This window comes from Crocuta crocuta, unplaced genomic scaffold (assembly GCF_008692635.1).
Source record: "Crocuta crocuta isolate KB4526 unplaced genomic scaffold, BGI_CrCroc_1.0 scaffold17, whole genome shotgun sequence".
In the NCBI taxonomy this organism is placed as follows: domain Eukaryota; kingdom Metazoa; phylum Chordata; class Mammalia; order Carnivora; family Hyaenidae; genus Crocuta; species Crocuta crocuta.
Window position 1 is genome coordinate 7,827,959 of NW_027532041.1, and position 20,921 is coordinate 7,848,879.

The 20,921-nt window shown below is 35.6% G+C and overlaps 1 protein-coding gene across 1 annotated transcript in view; it reads left to right on the forward strand.

Moving 5' to 3' along the window:
- Positions 1-7,784: 7,784 nt before the first annotated feature.
- The window catches only part of PPP1R1C (protein phosphatase 1 regulatory inhibitor subunit 1C), a 116,509-nt gene continuing 103,372 nt past the window's right edge, over positions 7,785-20,921 (forward strand). The window contains exons 1-2 of the mRNA XM_077776331.1: positions 7,785-7,890; positions 9,541-9,601. Of these exons, the coding sequence (XP_077632457.1) occupies positions 7,810-7,890; positions 9,541-9,601 (142 nt within the window). The 5' untranslated portion in view covers positions 7,785-7,809. The remainder of the gene's footprint in view (positions 7,891-9,540; positions 9,602-20,921) is intronic.

Sequence of the window (20,921 nt, forward strand, 5' to 3'; positions counted from 1 at the left end):
GCAGAAGAATATGTGGAATGTTGCAACCATCCACATTTTAGTGTGTGATATCCCCATGTGCAAAGCTGCTGAATCTAAAATAGTAGACACATTCTTCCATTTTTCCTCCTATCACCATCCAATTCTGTTAAATAACTGTGTCTCCTTCTCCATCTTCACTACTATTTCTTTAGTTAAGGCTTTTGTCATCCCTTGAGTAGAATATTATAATATCCTCAGATGTTCTCACATTTGATCTTGAACCCTTCCAGTCTATCCTCCACACAGACATCACAGTGGCCATTCTCAGATTCAAATCAGATTATGATACTCTCCTACTTAAATCTCTCTAGTTACACTTGTTGCCATCACAGTAAATCCCACATTTCTTTACATAGTATGCAATGCTGTCATACCTATTTTCCTCTTCTCCAGCTCAGAGGTTAGCTGAAGCTAGCTGGGTTATGTAGCAATACCACATATGCACTGTGTTAGAGCGATTGCCAGTGTAGAAATCACCGCCATGTTTACAGAAGGTAGCTTTTTATCACTGGAGTTGACTGTAACCTTGTGGATATGAGAGCCCAACTCTCCACTTATTAAGGGAAGCTGTATATCTTTTTATTTTTATTTGTTTTAAAATGTCATCTCAATTAAAAAAAATAATGTGTAGGCAAATAAAAACAGTTTGTGACCCAAAGTCACCCATTAACTTCATACCAAGGTCTCTTTTCTATTTCCTATTACCTCTTTCTATCATAGAATCGTTAGCTCTATGCTGCTCACTTGTTTAGGATTTTGTCTTCTTCTCTTAACTGTAAGTTCTTTGAAGGCTGAGACTTTATCTTATTCATGTTTATGTCATGTGTTTGGCATAGAATAAGATGCTTAATACATATTTGTTGGATGAATAAATAAAAATTATGAAAATATTTTATAAACTAATATTTTTATGTAAACTCAAGAATCACAATTCCTATAGTTCATATAATAATCATCTCCTCCAAATAAAAGGCAGGAAAAGACTAAAATTAAGCTATGGAAATGAATGAAAGTGAAAGTTACCAAAACAAATGAAAAAAGAGATGGATAAGGATGGATAAGGAGAGAACCAAGAATGGATTCCAACTCTTCTTCCCATTACTCCTGTGCCTTTCCTGGACTTGAGCTAAAAACCTTAAAATTTCACCTGGCCTAACATTTCAAAGGTCCCATGGTCCACACCAAGCTATGACTGAGTCTGTCTTCACATGATGTTCCTTTGCCTGAGCTGTCCAGTAAATTGTTTCCTTAAGGGTGGTGTGAACAAAATCCTATAGTGCCTTGGTCCTTCAGATGAGGCCCCAGCTCTACAAATCCTTAGAGTTCCCTTTCTCTGAGGTGAATTTATTGCTTTAGCCTTATGGCTGATATGGTTTTCTGAAAACCCTTCATGAGTTTCTGATTTTCTTTAGTGAGCCTACCTCAACAAGAATAGAGATAAAACAATTGAGTGATGATCCAAGAAAGTATTATATATTAAACAACACAACACATCCATAGTTCGGAGGGAAAAAAAAAACAAAAAACCCTGAGTATTTATAGAGCACAGTAGTTACTCTTTAATTCAACACATATTGTAAGTATTGTGTTAATTATATGAAGATTGTAGAGTAAATCAAAACTGTTAGAGAAAATAAAGATAAAACCATGCAAACATAAAGCAATTAAGGAACACTTTTAAGGAATATGGCAGGCACTAAATAAATGAATGAATGTATCAATGATGTCAGCCTTTAATCACAAGAGTGATTGCAAGTACACCTCTATACTTAAGTACTGTGGGGTTATGGTTTTATTAAAACATTGCAATATAGTGAGCTTAATCTCAGGAGTCTTCTCATAAGTGTAGAATTTGAAAACATATATAATATCAATTTTTTTTTAATGTTTACTTATTTTTGAGAGAGAGAGAGCGCAAGCAGGGGAGGTGCCGAGAGAGGGAGACACAGAATCCAAAGCAGGCTCCAGGCTCTGAGCTGTCAGCACAGAGCCCGGTTCAGGGCTTGAACCCACGAACCACAAGATCATGACCTGAGCTGAAATCAGACACTTATCCCACTGAGCCACCCAGGCACCCCAACATATTTTATTTATTTATTTTTAAATTTTTAATGTTTTATTTATTTCTGAGTGAGAGACAGCATGAGCAGAGGAGAGTCAGAAAGAGAGGGAGACACAGAATCCGAAACAGGCTCCAGGCTCTGAGCTAGCTGTCAGCGCAGAGCCCAATGTGGGGCTCAAACCCACGAACTGTGAGATCATGATGTGAGCCAAAGTCGGACACCCAACCAAATGGCCACCCAGGTGCCCCCCAAAATATATTATTTAAAATGACATGGATGAACTTAGAAGATGTTCTGAAGGAATTCATATGATTAATGATTTCCCTGGGAGAAATTTAATTTAAATAGGTACTGGGAGACAGTGGTCTATTTCATTTAGATTAGTGGTATCGACCACATTTTACAGAGGCACCTATTTGTCTCCATTAGGTACTGAAGTTATTATTACTAGTATTACAAAACTATTCGTAATTTGTTAATAATAATATTGAAAGTTTTGGAATTCTCCATCTATTTTCATTAAAAATAATCAAAGTTATTTTACACAATCCCAATAATAATGTCATTCCTGCTTGCATTATGATAGGCTTTCTTTAATGGAAGAAATGAATGAAGTTACAGCTAGAACTGAAGGGAAGGGAATACATCTCGTATATGCCTGCCATCGTTAAGACTGTTGAATACATGAGGTTGAAAACCACTGTATTAGGGCTAAAAACCTTATCAACTAATATGTATCTACACACTATGATATGTTGTCTGCTTTTGTTCATTATGGTATTTTCAGCATTTAATGTAATCCTACATATTTATCAACATGTTTAATAAATACCTGCTTTTGTTTTTGGTGATACTCATTTAGCTAGCTGAATTTTAATAAAGTAGTATCTTAAGATTTGTGAAATAAAGATATTTGATACAGACCTTTGAATAGGAAGTACATTAAAAATTTGATTTTCCTAGGAAACCTTTTTCTCTCCTCTCCTCTCCCTTCCTTTTTCTTCCCTACCCTTTCATTCTCTTTCTTCTTTCCAAAACTAAAGCATTTGTTATATGTCAAGTGAATGCAATGGACTCTGCATGCTTATGTTTCCTCCAAACCCATATGATGAAATCTTAATTGCCAAAATAATGATATTACGAACTGGGGCCTTTCAGAAGTGATTAGGTCATGATTAGGGTGGAACCCTCATTAATGGTATTATTGCCCTTGTGTAAGAGACTCTGTAGAGCTCTCTTGCCCTTTCAGCAGGGTGAGGACCCAGTGAAAAGACAGCTATCTAGGTGGTGGGTACTCACCAGTCACCAAAAACGTGCTGGCACCATGATCTTGGATTTCCCAGACTCCAGAAATGTGAGAAAGAAATGTTTGTTGTTTATAAGGCACCTCGTCTCTAGTATTTTTTATAGCCACCTAATTAGACTAAGACAAACGACAATTTAAAAATGTCTACTGGCAATCATCAGATCAAGAGAAACTCCAGAATAGTCAGAGAACTATATATCTCTAGAATTTGGAACCAGTTAGGGTAATAAGGAATACTAATAGCTTCAGATGGCATAGTTGTATATGACAGAGTACAAATGAAGTTATATTAAACTTATGAAGGAAAAAAGACAAATTGTGGTTGATACATATTCTTTTAAAGGCATGAAAATACTGAATATGGTTTTTTAACATATTTATTTATTTTTGAGAGAGACAGAGGGTGAGTGGGGGAGGGGCAGAAAGAGAGGGAGACATAGAAGCAGGCTCCAGGCTCCAAGCTGTCAGCATGAATTCTGATGCAGGGCTTGAACCCACAAACCATGAGATCATGACCTGAGCTGAAGTTGGATGCTCACCCAACTGAGCCACCCAGGCGCCCCTGAATATGTTTTAAATGCCCACTAACATATCAAAATAAAAGCCAGGCATGGTGCTTAAAAGGTTGAGCTGTAGTCTTGGGGAAAATTCACTATATTGAAATACCACGTCTCCTGATAATATCAGATACGTGATACCTAAATAGAATTATTTGGTAACTACTACTGGCCAACCTTATGCTTTTCTGGATATGTTTAGGATAGGATAGAAAAGGTTTTGCAGTGTATGAGGGAAGGCTGAAGGAACACATAGGACATTGCAGAATAACATAAAACTACATATAAGTAAACACTAGGAGAAGGACGAAGGGAGTGGTGCATCTTATCTGGAGAATCTGAGGGGGGCATCCTAAGGAAGTGCAGTCAGAGGGTGAATCCAATTTGGATCAAAAGAGGGAGGGCAGGAAAATTTCTCAGGAAGGTAAGGGGAGGCAACAGAAAAGCTAGTTGTGGGGTCAAGTGTGGCCTGCAGCGGCTGTGGAAAATAGGGTCAAAGATTTTAAAGTAAAATTAGGAAGGACTAATGGACTATTCTCCTAATGTACTACCTTCTTTATTCACAGTATCACTTATCTTGAAGACACTATAGTTATTGCTTATTCTAGAGGCATTTTTAATCTTTAATGATACCCACTACTTTAGAGAGAGAGAAACAGAGAAAGAGAGAGAAAGAAAGAAAGAGAGAGAGAAGTAAAACTGCCTTCTTTCAGGTCACCTTGGTGACAAAACACCCAACTCTAGAGTTTCCATTATATTCTGATATCTAACATGAAATGTAAGGTCTTCTTGATTACCAGGATCCTATAATCATGCTACTTTCTTTCTTTTAATTCTTATGCCGTGTCATCTTAAGATCTTTTACCATGGAACTTGAACTGGTAGAACGTCTAACCATTGTAGGTTCTGGTACCTTCCACCACCTTCTCTGTAGGCCCTTAAAGAACAGCAGTCATGTGATTAAAGCCTAGGCTCTAGGCAAAATTGCTTGCATCTGAATTCTGTTTCTGCCACATATTAGGAAACTACCTAAATTCTCTGATTCTGTTTCTTCATTTTAAATTAAAAATGAGGATACCAACAGTATTTACCTGGAAGGATTAGGAGTAGTAAATAAATTGATGCAGATAAAGCACTTAAAATACCACCTGGCATGTGGTATTATAAAAAGGTAAGCTATTACTATTATCTCTAACAGAGATAAAAAATGTATACCTAATATTTAGTAGAACTATACTGCTCATATTAACATATTAAAATTTTTCATTATTTCAAATTTAAGCTGCATTTTAAGTGATACTTGGAATAGCAATGTAGCTTGAAAGGGACCTCAAGGATCTTTAACACAGTTTCTTTTCTAATTTCATAGCAAAAGCCCTGGTGTGGAGTAGATGTACTATCTACTCAACAATGTGTACCATGTGAATGAGTGACATTGTGAAATGCTAAACAGAGAAGACAAACTGGTAATTATTATACCAAGTAGTGGCAAGCTGGGTGCTTTGGGAACATAGAGAAGATGAGTCTAAACCCTCTGTGGATAGAAGTAAATCTATAAAATACCTAGAAGCCATGAAACTCCGATAAGTCTGAAGGATGCACAGGAGTTGAGCTGGTGAAGAAGAAACATAAAAGATCTAGATAGTTCTTTTATAACAATTTTTTTGGTCAAACTACTCAAAATAGGGTAATTAGTAGAATGATGCTATTGATATTTATAGCATAATGTGCACTGGAATTTTACTTTATCACCTAGTGTTCTAACTGGTATCAAATTATTACCAATAGGCAGGGAGCCTAGTAAATTCAGATTAAGAACATACATCTTCAAGCCTTTTTGAAGTCTAGTTGAGAAAAAATAATAGCTCTCTTCTACTGAGTAGTTATCATGTACTGGTCTTATGATGAACTCTTATAAAGAATTAATTCATCTAAACCTCACAAAAAGAAACTTCTCTTCCTGCCAAGTTGATAAACTGACTAAGTAGCAGAGCTGGGATCTAACCTTAAGGCTTCAAGTGCATGCTCTAAATTACTGTGCTAAGTGAAGTTCTGGATTGATTACTCACAAAACAAAACAATATTGTCTTGTTTGTATAGTTTGAAGAAATATTCAGAGAAATTTACTTCATTAATGATACTGATTCAGGTTCCACTCTGGGACTTTGTAAACTGTAACACAAAATGCAATTTCTAAGTTTCCTTTTGACACTGCAAGGATGAGTGCATCACAAGATGTCTTGCTGGTCAGCACTGTTCTCCAACTGAAAGTACTTTCACATCCACATCTTCATTTGCTTTTTCCCCTAGTGGGTATACAAAACTACTTGAATAATGCATATTACTTTCCATATTCCTTCAGAAGAACATTGCATACTTCAATCATTAAGATGGATTCCTGGTATGGATTCAGAATTTAAGCAAAAGAAAGAAAACCTCATTTGTAAGTACCTGGAATAATATTCAGTATCTAAATGTATTACATAAATCCAAAAACATATTAACAATCTAGTATTCATCAAACCAAACCTTTCAAATAAGAAAGTAGAGTACTCAAATTAACTCTTCCATTAAACAGCTTTGTTTTCATGCTTCCGTCACAAAAGGAGTTGGATGCGGGAAGGCCATCTAGGTGTGCTGTTGCCTCCCCTTAGATATTAACAGATGTGGAGATCAGGCCACTGTCTCCCTCTACCGTCACCACTAGCCACTATGACCATCATTCTCTATCACTCTGGAGATAACCCCTTTTATGCTTTTTTTCCCCCAAGTCCTTTTATTTACGCATATCCCCACTATTGACAATGAGCCACAGTGATAGATCATTAGGTTGCCACTAATGTTTTCTAGTCATTTCTGTATTCTTCCAAATCAGAGGATATAACTGACTCCACCAGGAAATGAAATAGAGGTCATTACAGCAGCAGTGACTTTCAAGCTATTTGCTAAATTTAGCTGTCCAATACTTTCCACTCTAATGAAAACTGTGAACTACAATTATAGAATGTTGGAACAGAACAGAAGCTTAAAGGTCACCGAGTCTGATACCATCATTTTTCTGATGAAGGTTTGCGAGCCTAGACATCGCCTGTGATTTGCCTGAGGGCACAAAGCTTGTTATGGTAGAGATGGAACTTGAACTAAAATTGGCTCAGTCTGGGGCAACAGTGTCCTTACTATATACCACAGATGCTCTACTTCCCATGGTCAGTCTTACCTAACCAGATCTCACAGCATAAATATAGCTGATACTATTGGTTGTGGCTTACCTTCTGTGACCATTCATCAATGTGGTACCTGAATGTGAAATGGCAAAGGTGTCTGACTTACAAGTTGCTACAAGAAAAATGAAATGATTTCATACCCAAACCCTGCCCCCAACTGTATAAACTTCCTGCTTTATGCTCATCAATAATGAATGGCCCATCCCTGCAATACTCAGAGGGAGCTTACATTGCACTTTTGAGCAGCCGGTTAGTAATGTACAGTGGATAGAGCCTTTCTTTCAAATCCCAGGGCAGCGGGTCCTTCAAGGCTAGCATTGCATTTTCAATTAGCTGCTGAGTGAATGCTTGGCATGTGTATTAGTGAAGAAGCACACAATTAGCTTATTGTTCCTTTCTGTATTGTGCTGAGAGGTTCCAAGGGATTGGTGGGGGAACAGGCAAGCCAGGCATCACTGTGGAGTTGAAGAAGGGATTTACTCAGACCTCGGCATCTTCACTTGCTCGCTCTGGAATTACAGCTATTTATTACGAAGTGTCCTGTGTGGCTGGTGGAGTGTGCCTAAGGAAAGACATCCCAGACATCACCTGGGGTTAGCCTTTCTGAGCCCTTCACGTCTCTAATTCTCATCATTACTATGGAGCCCAACAGTCCCAAAAAGATACAATTTGCTGTGCCTTTATTCCAGAGTCAGATTGCTCCTGAAGCAGCAGAGCAGGTAGGTGGGGTTGGGTGGGGACCAGTTCCTGTACCTAAGGTAATATGGACATATGTTCTTATTAACTGAAAGCTTGTCTACAGCTTGAATTTGCCTAACTGTGTGACCTTCCAGAGTATGTGAATGAGAAATAAGTTGGTTTCCATATGGCACTTGTATCTGAGTTGCATTGGGTGACCTATTGGCTAAAATGCAGTACTTTGTTTGATTAAAAAAAAAAAAAAGATTAGCCCCTATTAGGGAGAAAAATAGTTATATTAGTGATTCAGATTTGGATCCAGAAATCTGTTTGCTTTTGCTTACTAAATTAATATGTTCAACATTCAGAGAAACTTTAAAAAATTCTCAGAATTAGCAACCTTTTATTTCATCATTTATAAAATAAAAATGATTTATTTAACAGTGAAAACATTAAACCTTCAAATAATTTTAGATTATAGGGTTAATAATTTTTAAAGATTTTTCATTATATATTCAAAGCAGTAATTATATGTAATACATGCTAGATAGGATTTTTAGGTATATGTATAATGTAAAACATTTTATTCAGATATTAAAATAGTATCAAACATTTACTGGATTCCTTTTCTATGTCTAATATATCTATGTATCTATATTTCTGTATTTGTCTCTTACATGTAAGATTGGTTTACATCTGTCTTACTCTTCATATTCAGATTTAGACTCTTGATGCAATGTAACCACTTATAAGACCATTTGTGGTTAAAATTACAAGAGAAGAGAGGCAAATTTATGGGGTCGTCAATCTGATTTGTTAATTTCTTAAAATCTAAATTATCCCTGAATCTTTTTACAAATACTTTATACACTGTCTTAAAAATAACTACTGAATCTGGGACTCATAACTTTCTAGGATGTTTTGATAACCTGAAGTAGATCCTCCCAGACTTGGGCCAGATAAACATAACCTTGAATATGTATCTATGTTGAAAGGGACATTGGTTTTGTCCTGCACAAAATGTCTGGTAAATTTTATCCTATATCCTACTGACATATGCTTTGAGTTTACCTGTATATTTAAGAAATCAAGAGCATGTTAGAAATTCTAATCATAATACATTGCTGTAATTCTTAAATAAGAAAAAAACCCACATCAAACCTAATAGTTTTAAATTAATTACTCTCATAAAATCCATATTCATTTTTTATTTGTCCTAAATATTTTACTGGGAAATAAGAAAACCTTATTAATTGAAATTAAGAACTAATGCCATTAAATTTTACCTGCTAGAAATTTAAGTTTTCTAAGAGTCTTTACCTTAAATTTAAGAATAATGGTTCTTGAAACCATCATCAATGTTATGAGGCTCAAAGAGAGCCATTAAAATTAGCAAGTCATCCTCCTACCTACACTGCCTGTTATTTCAGTGGCGTCACTGGATTATATACAACTATTTCTTTTCTGTGGAAAGGTACCATTTTAGATCAAAGAAGGTGATACTACCATCTGACAGTTCTATTCTCTGTCTTACTATAATTGCAAATAGTGAGAACCTACTGTTTGCTCTCCAGAAATTAGCTTTTTTTATACTGGGAAAAGAGGAGGATGGAATAGCTTTGCAGGCTGTGGAGTCACCTGGGGCAGTGTCTGACTCTCACTGACCTCAGCTGGGCCTTTGTCGTTCACAGATCAGAAAAAGAAGACCTACACCAGCATCACTTGTGATTCTCAATGAACATAATCCCCCAGGTAAAGAAGCATGATGTCTTTTGCACTGATGGAACAAATAGAATTGTTTGAAGAACATCAAAGAGTGTGTCATTGCCAAAAGATTTCAATTTAGGATTTTAGTCAGTTATAATCTAACAAGCTAGTCTATAAAATGGATCATAAACAAAATCAGAAATATAGAAACTGTCTCGGTAAACAGTCTGCTTTTTCCTCTAGATAATGACACATTGGTGAGGATACGTTATAAAATGTTTTGTTGTTTATGTAGAGTCTGGTTCAGTGCTTATTAATGAGGCTGGTGGAAGGACAGTTGTTTAATTAGGTTTCAAAGCTCAATTTACAGTCCAAGAGATGCTTATATCTTTACTGAGTAGGTTTTTTATTTATGAAAGGTTGTCATGGGGTGGGCAATGAGCTAGCACTGGCTACAGCTTTGTTGCTGATGTCATGTCTGAATAATGCAATTGACAAGTAACCAGATCAATTTTCAGCATTGCCCATTTGAGAGCCATTCTGAAGGGCTACATCCATTTGATGAGGTTTTACTTTCCATTTCCTGTAAAAAAGTAAATCTGCCGTATTCCTGATAAATGACTGTGATCTGCAATACACAAACATTATTATATACTTATTGAATGGAGGTGATTTTAATCACACATTTAAGTGCTGTTTCTAGAAATGCAATTAAGACAGCAGAGGTCATGGAATTAATTTGTACACAGGCAGGACTTGGTGTTGGGTTTTTGCAGGTCTAAACAATACAGGTGGACAAAAGGAGTTTGAATAGTAGAAACATAATAAGTCTAAGCTCAGGCTGTAGTGAATAATCTATTTTAAGAATACCGAGACAAAATAGTCTTTGATTTTTTTTCAGATTTCTTTTTAATTAGAGAAGCATACATAAGAAAGCAAAATTCTAATAGAATATTCATCATTGAGCATAAATACAGGAAGGTCTTTGGCTGATGGGAAATCAAAACAAAAATATTGCTGATGAAAATAGAATTTTTTTCTGTTTCTTCTTCTTTAAGGTGCTATAGCATTTAAAACTTATTCTCAGGGGTGCCTGACTCAGTCAATTAAGCATCCAACTCTTGGTTTTGGCTCAGGTCATGATTTCACATGAGGCTCACATCAGGCTCTACACTGGCATTGCAGAGCCTGCCTAGGATTCTGTCTGTCTGTCTGTCTCTCCTTCCCCATTTGGTCTCTCTCTCTCTCTCAAAATAAATAAATAAATTTACAAAAATTATTTTCAAATATATTATCTCACTTAACAAATGTTAACTTATTTTGGTTTAATAAGAGGTGCAAATGGTATGCACATATAGTTTATAAATAAATACAAGTAAATCAACATAATACTAACATCTCAAACTGAATATAATTTTACAGCAAGTTTCTATCACTCTCTTTGCTCACAGTGGTAATTTTTCCACAATGTCCTAGAAGTTAACTCTCTAGTCATTGTTGAAAGGTATTGCCCAGCTCCATTTTTAGGTGTCCTGGTACAGGTGCTGCTACTATTTGAAAACAGTGAAGGCATGTAAATGACCCTTGTGGCTCTCACTGAAGCTCCCAGAATAGTCATTCATGTTTTTTAAAAGCCAAATGTGCCATTTACAGATGAGGAAAGTAAGTACCAGGGAGGTAAAGTAATTTCTGTGGAAATTACTCCACTGTAAGGGTCAGATTATACAAACAAACTCAGATAAAGGTGATTCTAAAGCCCATGCATTTTCTACTGCATGACGCTGGCCCTGCAAATTTCAGTTTGCATTACAAAGCGAATTCTCTGTAAATGAGACCAGACTTAAGGCCCTATTGACAAGCAAACTTAAAACTTTATTTATTTTTTAACATAATTTATTGTCAACTGGCTTACATACAATATCCAGTGTTCATCCCAACAAGTGCCCTCCTCAATGCCCATCACCTATTTTCCTCTCTCCCCTAGTCCCTCATCCACCTTCAGTTTATCCTCTGTGTTTAAGAGTCTCCTGTGAAGCAAACCTAAATTTTAAATAAATCTTTTGTCTAGACCACTAAATTTAGTAGATTAGGACTTATACTTAAATATCCCTGTGAACTGTATTTAGATTTTTCTCTAGAAATCTTTTTTCTTACCAGATCTCCTAATCACTAGATGTCATTGTCCCATTTTCCTTATTGACTCCATACTTCTCTATGTTTTTAAGCACAATTGAAGAGAACTTAGATGCAAATAGCATCTCACCAAGAACCAGGTCATTTTAGTAGTATCATCTCCTTACATCTTTATTCTCCTTTTGGAAACCAGAATAGTTTAGAAGAGAGTGATCAGCCTATGCCTGTGTATAACAATGTATATGCTAACCAGAGATTTTTGGACTTGGGTTCCTGCAGAAAAAAAAAAAAATCACTTAGATAGCTTCCCTAGTAAAAATGATCTAAACCATAATTACTGGAGGAATAAATTTAAGGACCCAACAAAAAAATAGCAACAAAAGAACAAACACCACAGTGGGCCAAACCAAAGTTGGATACTAATCTCTATTATCCATGTGGCCTTGGTTGGGTAAGAGACAACAAACATCTCCAAGCTTTATTTTCTCATCTATAAAATAGAGATAATATCCATCCTTTCTACTACAAGGTTGTTGTAATGATTTAAAGACTTATTGTGAACACACCTTAAAAACTTCAAAGTGCAACAAATGTTAGGTGTCATTAGGTGATATGCTCTGGGATATGTTTGCATGTGATATTTAAAAGGTAAGAACAGAATTTTCATAATCTCATCTATACTAAATATTTCTGCCCAACCCAACAATTCTTTACGTTCCAGATATTATCTGACCATTCCCTACCAAACAAAACAAAGCAAAATAACAGCAAGAACAAAAACCTCAAATGTTAAACGACCTTTTTAAAGCAATTGTATCTTTTAGTCCTAAAAAGCAATATGTGCTTTCACAAATACAAATTGTGTGCAACACTAAATCCTGTTAAACTAAACAAATTTCTTTAATTTTACTGAGATTCCCCAAGAAATAACTGAATGTTCTTGGAATCATCTGTCATTAGTGCTGTTTAAAATCAAAATCCCAAAAATCTTTATTGCCAATTAATGCATCAAAGAAAACTAAATTTTCCATTAGAGAGACATAATTAACAAACACTCCCAATTCATATAATGAGACAGGTATATTATAATCATTATTAAGTTGATTAAACATAACTTCCTTTTTTTTAACCTTTTCTGGAGTTGGCAGAAATAGTCAAAAAGTATTTGAAAGAATGATTTGCTTTAATTTTTAAATGTTTATTTATTTATTTTGAGAGAGAAAGTGCATGAGCAGGAAGGGGCTGAGAGAGAGAGAGAGAGAGAGAGAGAGAGAGAGAGAGAGAGAATCCAAAGTAGACTCCACACTGTCAGCACAGAGCCAGACAATGGAATTAAGTTCATGAGATCATGACCTGAGCCAAAATCAAGAGTCGGACACTTAACTGACTAAGCCAACCAATGCCCCTCATTTGCTTTTAGATTCAGAAAAACATATGGATTGTCTATATCTAATCAAGGGGAAATAGAATAGAAAGATATTTTAAGATGTAAATCCAGATTGTTTGTCAAAACACATAGATGAGGTAGGCATTTGATTGGCAGGATTTCAGGCACAGCAAAATGTCTCCTTAGTCCTTTACTAACCAATGGTCCAGAAATCTCAGTAGCAGAAGCACTATGGAAATAGATCCATAACATAACCCATTTGGGATATATCATCCTTAGGCACAGATTAACTATACTTTAACTTAAAATAATGGGAAATATAACTAAAAATTCTGAATTGAAGTCATCATGCTTGAAAAAATTTAATAACAAAGGTGTGTCTTTATGATAAAGAAAGCAGAAACTATGAGTGTGCTGCGAGGAATGACTCTGAAGGGCCAGATGGCAGTAAAAAGATACTTGAAGCTTAAGATGTAAAGTAGAAATGCACCAAAGACAAATATCACTTTCTCAAATGTTTTCTGGGGCTGCCAGTGTGAATGACCTTGCAACAAACTGCTTATTTTTCTGTACTTTCAGCTCACCTTCTGATCGAGGGCATATTTATAATGAGCTCTCAGGGATTATACAATAGAACTTCATTGTCTGTTCTTATGCTGTGTGCTGTTTGCTTTTACTCTTGTATAATCTGTAGTTAACTGGTTTGGTTTCTATGTTTTTACTTAGAGGAATACATACAAATCCTCTCTATTTAGAAGTAAAGGGCAAGCAATTTCACTTTCTGCAGTTTATTTCATCACATTTCTTGATTTACTTAAACATTTCTTGTATTTAGTAGACCTATGAGAAGACTGTATATTTGGCTACCAGTATTAGAAATCTAGAATTGGAAAGAACTTCAGAAAAGACCTAATCTAACCATACATCTTTGTGAAAAATGCATAAATCAATGTAAGTCCCTGAAACTTGTTCCATTTTATATATGTCAAAGAAGAATCTATAATTACCTCTTTTTCAATTCCAGATGCAATAATTTTGGATGTTAGAAAATAATTTCATCAAACTTGAGTAATACCCCCACTTTATTCTTCATTATTTTCTTTTCTAAATTGAATACTGTCAGTCCTTAGTATGGCCTTAATGAATTCTACCCAAGTTTTCCTTGTCTTTTGGCCTTTGGAGCCCAGAGCTGGACATGATCTTCCAGTAAAAAGCTATAGGCCTTCTGAATATTAAAGTTTGTGGTATTCATTCTCTTCCACTTACTTTAACCAGAGACAATATAGATATAATTAAACTTAATGGACCTGATGCCTATTACATAAAAGTGAACCACAAGAGGTCCAGAGTGTAGTGAAGATTTGGGTAAGTACCCAAGAATTTTGGCTTCATTTTAAAGTTTGTTGTACATCTAAAAAGTGGGACCAGAATTACAATGTAAAATAGTTTTATTTTATTTATTGAACTTTCTATCATAGCCGAATTTTGGAGAGACTGACTCTCTTTTTAAAAAATTTTTAATGTTTGTTTTTGAGACAGAGGGACAGAGCATGAGTGGGAGAGAGGCAGAGAGAGAGGGAGACACAGAATCCAAAGTAGGCTTCAGGCTCTGAGCCATCAGCACAGAGACTGACTTGGGGCTGGAACTCACAAATCAAAAGATCATGACTTGAGCCAAAGTCAGATGTTTACCTGACTGAGCCACCCAGGTGCCGTGAGATTGACTTTCTCTTTGATGCTTTTGGCTCTAAACATTCTTAGAAATGAGGAATAAAAACAGAAGTATATTACATAGGTAAGGATCCTAAAAATTAATTGATAGGAGACATATGAATTTAATATCACACACTCTGTCTTCAACATTGAGAGAGTAAGACAGTGTGTCTAGTCAATAGAGAGAAACTGGGGTTCCCAATTGATTGGGCTATTTGGCTCCACAGACTGAGAAAGAAGCCACAGTCCATTTTGGATGTAGCATAGGACTTTTGAAATGAAGCTTACATTTTCAGACTCTGACACTAAGTTAACTAGTGGGGTTTTGAAAGTTTTGGATTAATAATGCTGAGACACTGGATGATAGCTAGAGAATATTACTGGACTGAGATTGAGTTATTCAACAGAGAGAGGGACCCCAGGGAATTTTGATGACGGGGAGGTTTTGCAGGGTCAACAAAGTTAAAGTGGAGATTTATATACAGTGGTTGGGGCATTCATATGCAAACAATGTTTTATCATGGAGATCCACTATTTTACCAAATAAATGATTTGTAGTCAAAAGGCAATGAACACTTTGAGAGTGAGTTCCAAGAATCCCACTGAGGATGTTCCTGGGACTTAAGGATGGGTAAGACATCATCAACCCCATATCTGGTGGTGCCTGTCACCTCCAAGGACCTTCAATCAAATGCACTCAGGGAAGAGCTGAAAGGGACTGAAAGTTCATACAGTTTTGTTTCATTATGTTTTCTCATCTTCTGTGGGAATGTCATTGTAAATCATTCTGATCCACAATCCTAGTTGATTATTCAGTATTTATTTTGCCTTCTCACTGTGAATGGCAATATAAAACAAAGAGAAGTCCACGTTTGAAGCTTATTTAAGAGTTAACTGGAATTAATTTCTAAGAAATTTTCAGAAAAGCCTATTTTTTTCTCCTCAGCATTTATTTCTTTGAGTTATTGAATGCCAAACTATGTTGAATGATTTAAAGACAAGTGATGCCTGTGGCTTTCAAAGATTCATGGCCTGCACAATTGATTGACTTCTTTTCCCATAAAGGCTCCATCTGTGCAGCAGCCAAGTAGCCCATTTAGTCAAACTAACTGTGAGCCAGAGATGAGGTTCCAGTTCTTAGTAATGCCAAGGTTTGCTATACTTTAAGTATTCAAAGGAACTAGTATAATCTTCAGATTAAATGAAAGAAAAAAATTAAAGAGCAAATCATAAAACTTTTGAATCGTATTTTATTTCAGCAAGATTACTACTTTTGCTCATTTTGAGTAACAACATATAATGCTTACTTTTTATGTTGATTTTAATTAGAAATATCTTAGTGAAATAAGAGAGAATGATGGGTCAATTCATTTTATTTTTCTTGTTCTCTGTCTGTCTACTTGTCGGGGGTGGGGATATTGCAGATGAAAATAACTCTAGGGTACTTTTGCATGACATAGAGAGGAAGTATTGGTTGTAGGTAAAGCACTGACTTTGGAGTAAGACATGGGTTTGAATCTCAGTTTTGTCAGTTACTGGTGGGGAGACATTGTGTGTGTGGTTAATCAATGGGCTCAGTTTCCTTCTTTCTTAAGTAGAATACTGAAGTGTGTGAAAATGCATAGAATAGCACAGTGCTTGCAACCAAGTAGATACTGAAGACATACAACCCCCCTGCATTATTATACCCCTGCTGAGAAACACCATGTTCTTCTAAAACCTGTATTTCTTATTGGAAGATGGCTTAGCTCCTTTCTGATTCTGACTGCATTAGGCCATGTCAAATAATGTCTCAAGAGTTGGGGTTCTTGATAACAGAAGATGTATCATATCTCCTAATTCATCAGGGTAAGAATACACAATTATGGAATCGTTATGTATCTTATACTGTGATATTTGTCCAACTGAACATGTCTTGCTTATAAATATGATTTCCTGAAATAGGAGTCCTTTAGAATTTTCTTTAAAAAATACAAGCTACTGATGTCTGTAAAGTTACAAAAAGCAGTGGAGATCCTTGTAGCAGATCTGTATTTGACCAGAAACGAAATTCATATTCTAATGGTATGTGGATAGAAAGAAGGTTGATTATTGAGTATAAAAATCTTTCAGAGATATCTATCAAACATTTATTTAATTGTTCACATTTATTTCCACTCCATTTCTTCTCACTTCCTTCCATACATCATCCCCATGCTATATTTTGGCTAAGCTTTCTTTTTTTGGTTCCTTCCTTTGCCAGATCTTAAGGCTTAGTCTAGACAGACTCATTTGTGTAAATCAGTCTCTATCTTTTCCACCAATTTCTTTTATTTAAATTACAGCATGGAGCTCACTTAAATCTCAAAATTTTTCCCTGACTAGTTTTATCCATTGTCTGGCTTTTTTATTCCAATACTGTCTTTCCACTTCCAACTATTGAAGGTATTTATTGAATTATATATTCAATTCAATTCAATAAATATTTATTGAGTCCTTATTCTAAATCCTCCAGGAACATGTCATTTGATAGAGAATAGTATGTCTCCATGAACCAGAATACAATTGTAATAATATAAATTCTAACTGCTCAGACCAGGGTAAGATTAATTCTGGCCAAGACCCAGAGGCACTTATTTCTCATGTTCACTAATCTATTAAGCAATTGCATGACTTATTTTGATCTTAGGGCTTTAAGCTTTTAATGACTGGAGTCAGAGCTAAAATTCTACTATTTATTTCAAACTAGTATAATAATATATATACTTAAACTAGTAGAATGGGTATCTAGTTGACTAGATATTAGATACCCATGAGCTATTAAATTTAAATAGATTAAAAAAAAAAAGCAAAACAGATCTGCAAATCTGATGGCCATCCATCAAACTTTCTGGGTACTTGCTCTGATTAAGACACAGTGTTAGCTGCTTTCGAAGATAAATTAGGTAAGTCACTATCTCTGCCCTCATGGAGAAACCTACCTGAGACATCTATAATTTGATACGTCTATTGATAGTAGAATCAACAGCATGTGGCAAAAATACAAAATATATTTCAATTCAGTACAGAAATGTCTACTGATGGACATTTTGGGAAATTTGAATATAATATTATAAACTATTGTGTAAAGACTAGGTGCTTGATAAATGGCAACTATTATTCTGGGGAGGCAGGCACATAGCACATAGAAGTAGAGACAGATGTTGGAATCACTCAGGTCTGGATATGGATCTCAGATAGTTGTTTACTGCCTGAGTTTACCCTAAGAAAGTGGCTTATCCTCCCAAGACCCATTAAGCGAGGAAGCTGGGTTCAAGTGGCTCCGAAATGCATGTTTCTTTTTTCAACACTACCATATTTCATTAAATATAAAATATAAAATGTATTCATAAAATATATTCATCAGAAAGAAGGCTATTCTGAGTCCTTTGAATAAGTGATGTACATTTTTGTCTGCATAATAACACATATGGACTACCTATGTCATTGTCAGCTGTCCTGGAGAGTTTAGGGCACAATCAGCTTCAAATTTAAGATTCAAAAAGTCACTAACAGCTCTAAATGTTTCTAGTTCATAGTCATATTTAAGGCAAATAGTAAATTAGTAGTACTTGACAACTTCTAATAAAAAAAATCTAGCCAAGCTGTGTAATGAATAGAGAGGAGTTATTTCCATGTTTCTTTATTTTAGAACTGCTCAGGAAGAAACCTTCAAACTTTGGGATTTTTCCCCCTTTTCTCTCACCATCTTCTAACCTTGAGTTCAACCAAATAGTGATCTGACACTGTTCCAGAAATTCCAGAAACAGTTTAGTAGCAGAATTTACCAGGTGTTTAACTGCAATGCCTCAAGGGCCCAGGCAGGTGACACAGATGAGTACCTAGGCTCTGTGTGGGACACTGGTCTACTTGGAGGGTACAAACTCCATCCAAGTCTTTCAAATGAAACAGAACTACATAGAAAGAAAGAAAGAAAAAACATCATGAGCAATGGGGGCACCCAAGGGGTCAGTTTCCAAGCTACCTAAAATTATACCTTTCAAAGTTGTTATTATTGTTACTATATTCTGTCTTCTATACTGTAAGAACTTGACCAGATGTAACACATTGTCCCTGACACTAGAAAAGCACACTACCTGGAGTTCAGAAGGAACCTGTGAAAGCCTGAGGTAGGGAAAGAGGAATGTCCTGAAGCAAATACTCAGCTGCAAAGTAGGGGCCTCAAAATTCATCTCTACTTCCAGTCTGTTGGTGGTCACTGCCTTCTCCTCCTCAGGTCTTCCCCAGTATTTCTGGGGTCCCAAGCACATACTGGGAAATGTTACATCTTTACCTGCATGTCTTCTCTGTGCTGTGGATAGACTATTATCTCTGCATTTAACTCAATGACTTTGTATCACTCAGAGTAATTTGATATAGTGACAATTATAGTGCTTAACAAAGCTAATTTGTGAAATAAGTTGCCAAAATCTACATCATCAAAGGGAGATATATTGGCAATCTGGTTAGAATAAAATTACAGTTTGACCTGGGCAATAATGCTAAGGAAAAAGTACTGTGTAAAATAAGAAGCTAGGAAATTTGTTGCTTTCCTTTCTCCCTCCCTGCCTCCTTCCTTCCTTCTTTCCTTTTCCATTTTCTGGGAGTAATTTTCCACCATTTACAGGACATAATTTTCAGAATCACATTCTTTACATATAAATACATATTGACTTGCTTGTAAAAATGGAACTGAATGCACAAAATGAAGATTGAAAAAAAAGTTTATTTTAGAATTCAATTTTTAGAATAACTTGACTCAAATAATTTGGCTCAATGCAATATAATTTTATGTTTTCTTTCCTATCTGAAAAAAATGAAATACTAGGAAACATATCCACAGATACACACACACACACACACCCAAGCTGAATACCCAACTATGTGTACAAATATCACAAGCAATTTATTCATGTAATAAAATCAACCTCCACTAAGTGATCTGAGTTACAAAAAAGGCCAGGACCACCAAAGTATCTAGAAAAGCTTTGTGAATTCAGTTTACAAATGGAATAAAGTTAAAAATAATTATTTAGATTTCTAATCCTTTGATTTAAAACCAATTGATCAGGTGGGGGGAGGGGAGGGGGGTGATGGGCATGAAGGAGGGCACTTGTGGGGATGAACACTGGGTGTTATACGGAATCCAACTTGACAATAAACTATTAAAAATAAATAAAACCAACAGATCAAAAAGTAATCATAGTAATTGGAAAACCATGAATAAAAAACATTGAATTATGGATTTAAATGAGATTTACTATTTTTTTAAATCAAAAGAGCATTTAAGAAATAAGTTACATTTATTGAGTATTAATTACTTTAAGACTATCTTCTTGTTTGGGTAGATTTTGTATTTCCATTTTCATAATTCATGAATACAAGAAATATTATAACTAATAAAGTTAGCTCCTCCTGCTACCACCTGAAAGTCAATCTCTAACTGAAATGTGTCATCCAATTTAAAATCAACATTTAAACTCTTAACTTCAGCAATTATGTTATTGGTATCCCCATTCCTCTAATTGCTGAACCTTAACCTTGGAATCACCTCTGACACCTCTCTCTCCCCACTTGCCCCCTAAATCTAGCAATGGCCTTTCTGCTGATTCTATTGTACAGGTTGACTCTATACCCCTATGTTTTTATTGCCTCTGCTCAGTCCATGACATTCATTGCTTTATTTCAAAATCATACAGTAACTTCCAAACCACATTTCCATGACTTTAACACTGGGAGGTGTTTGTGTAGAGCTGAGCCCTAACATTAGAATAAGTGAACATGGCATGACTTAAAAATCAAATCATGGCATGACTGTGAATTGCTGTCTTAGTTTCCAATTCCATGACGCACAGATCATGCATGGTAACTCCAACACGAGTTTTGCTGCTGGAATCAAGTAAGATGATGTATGCTAGCAACACTATTGACCGTAGATTTTTCTCCACTCTGGCTTGTATGAGAGGCTTTGGCAGACTTAATTATACAATGGGTGATTGATTGGAGCAGCTTTACTTTTCATAATTGATTTGTTATGAGCTCTGATTTGTATCCTATAATCTACCTGTCCAAGCTTTTAATTGGCTGTGATAAGGCACACGAGGTCTTCTCAGG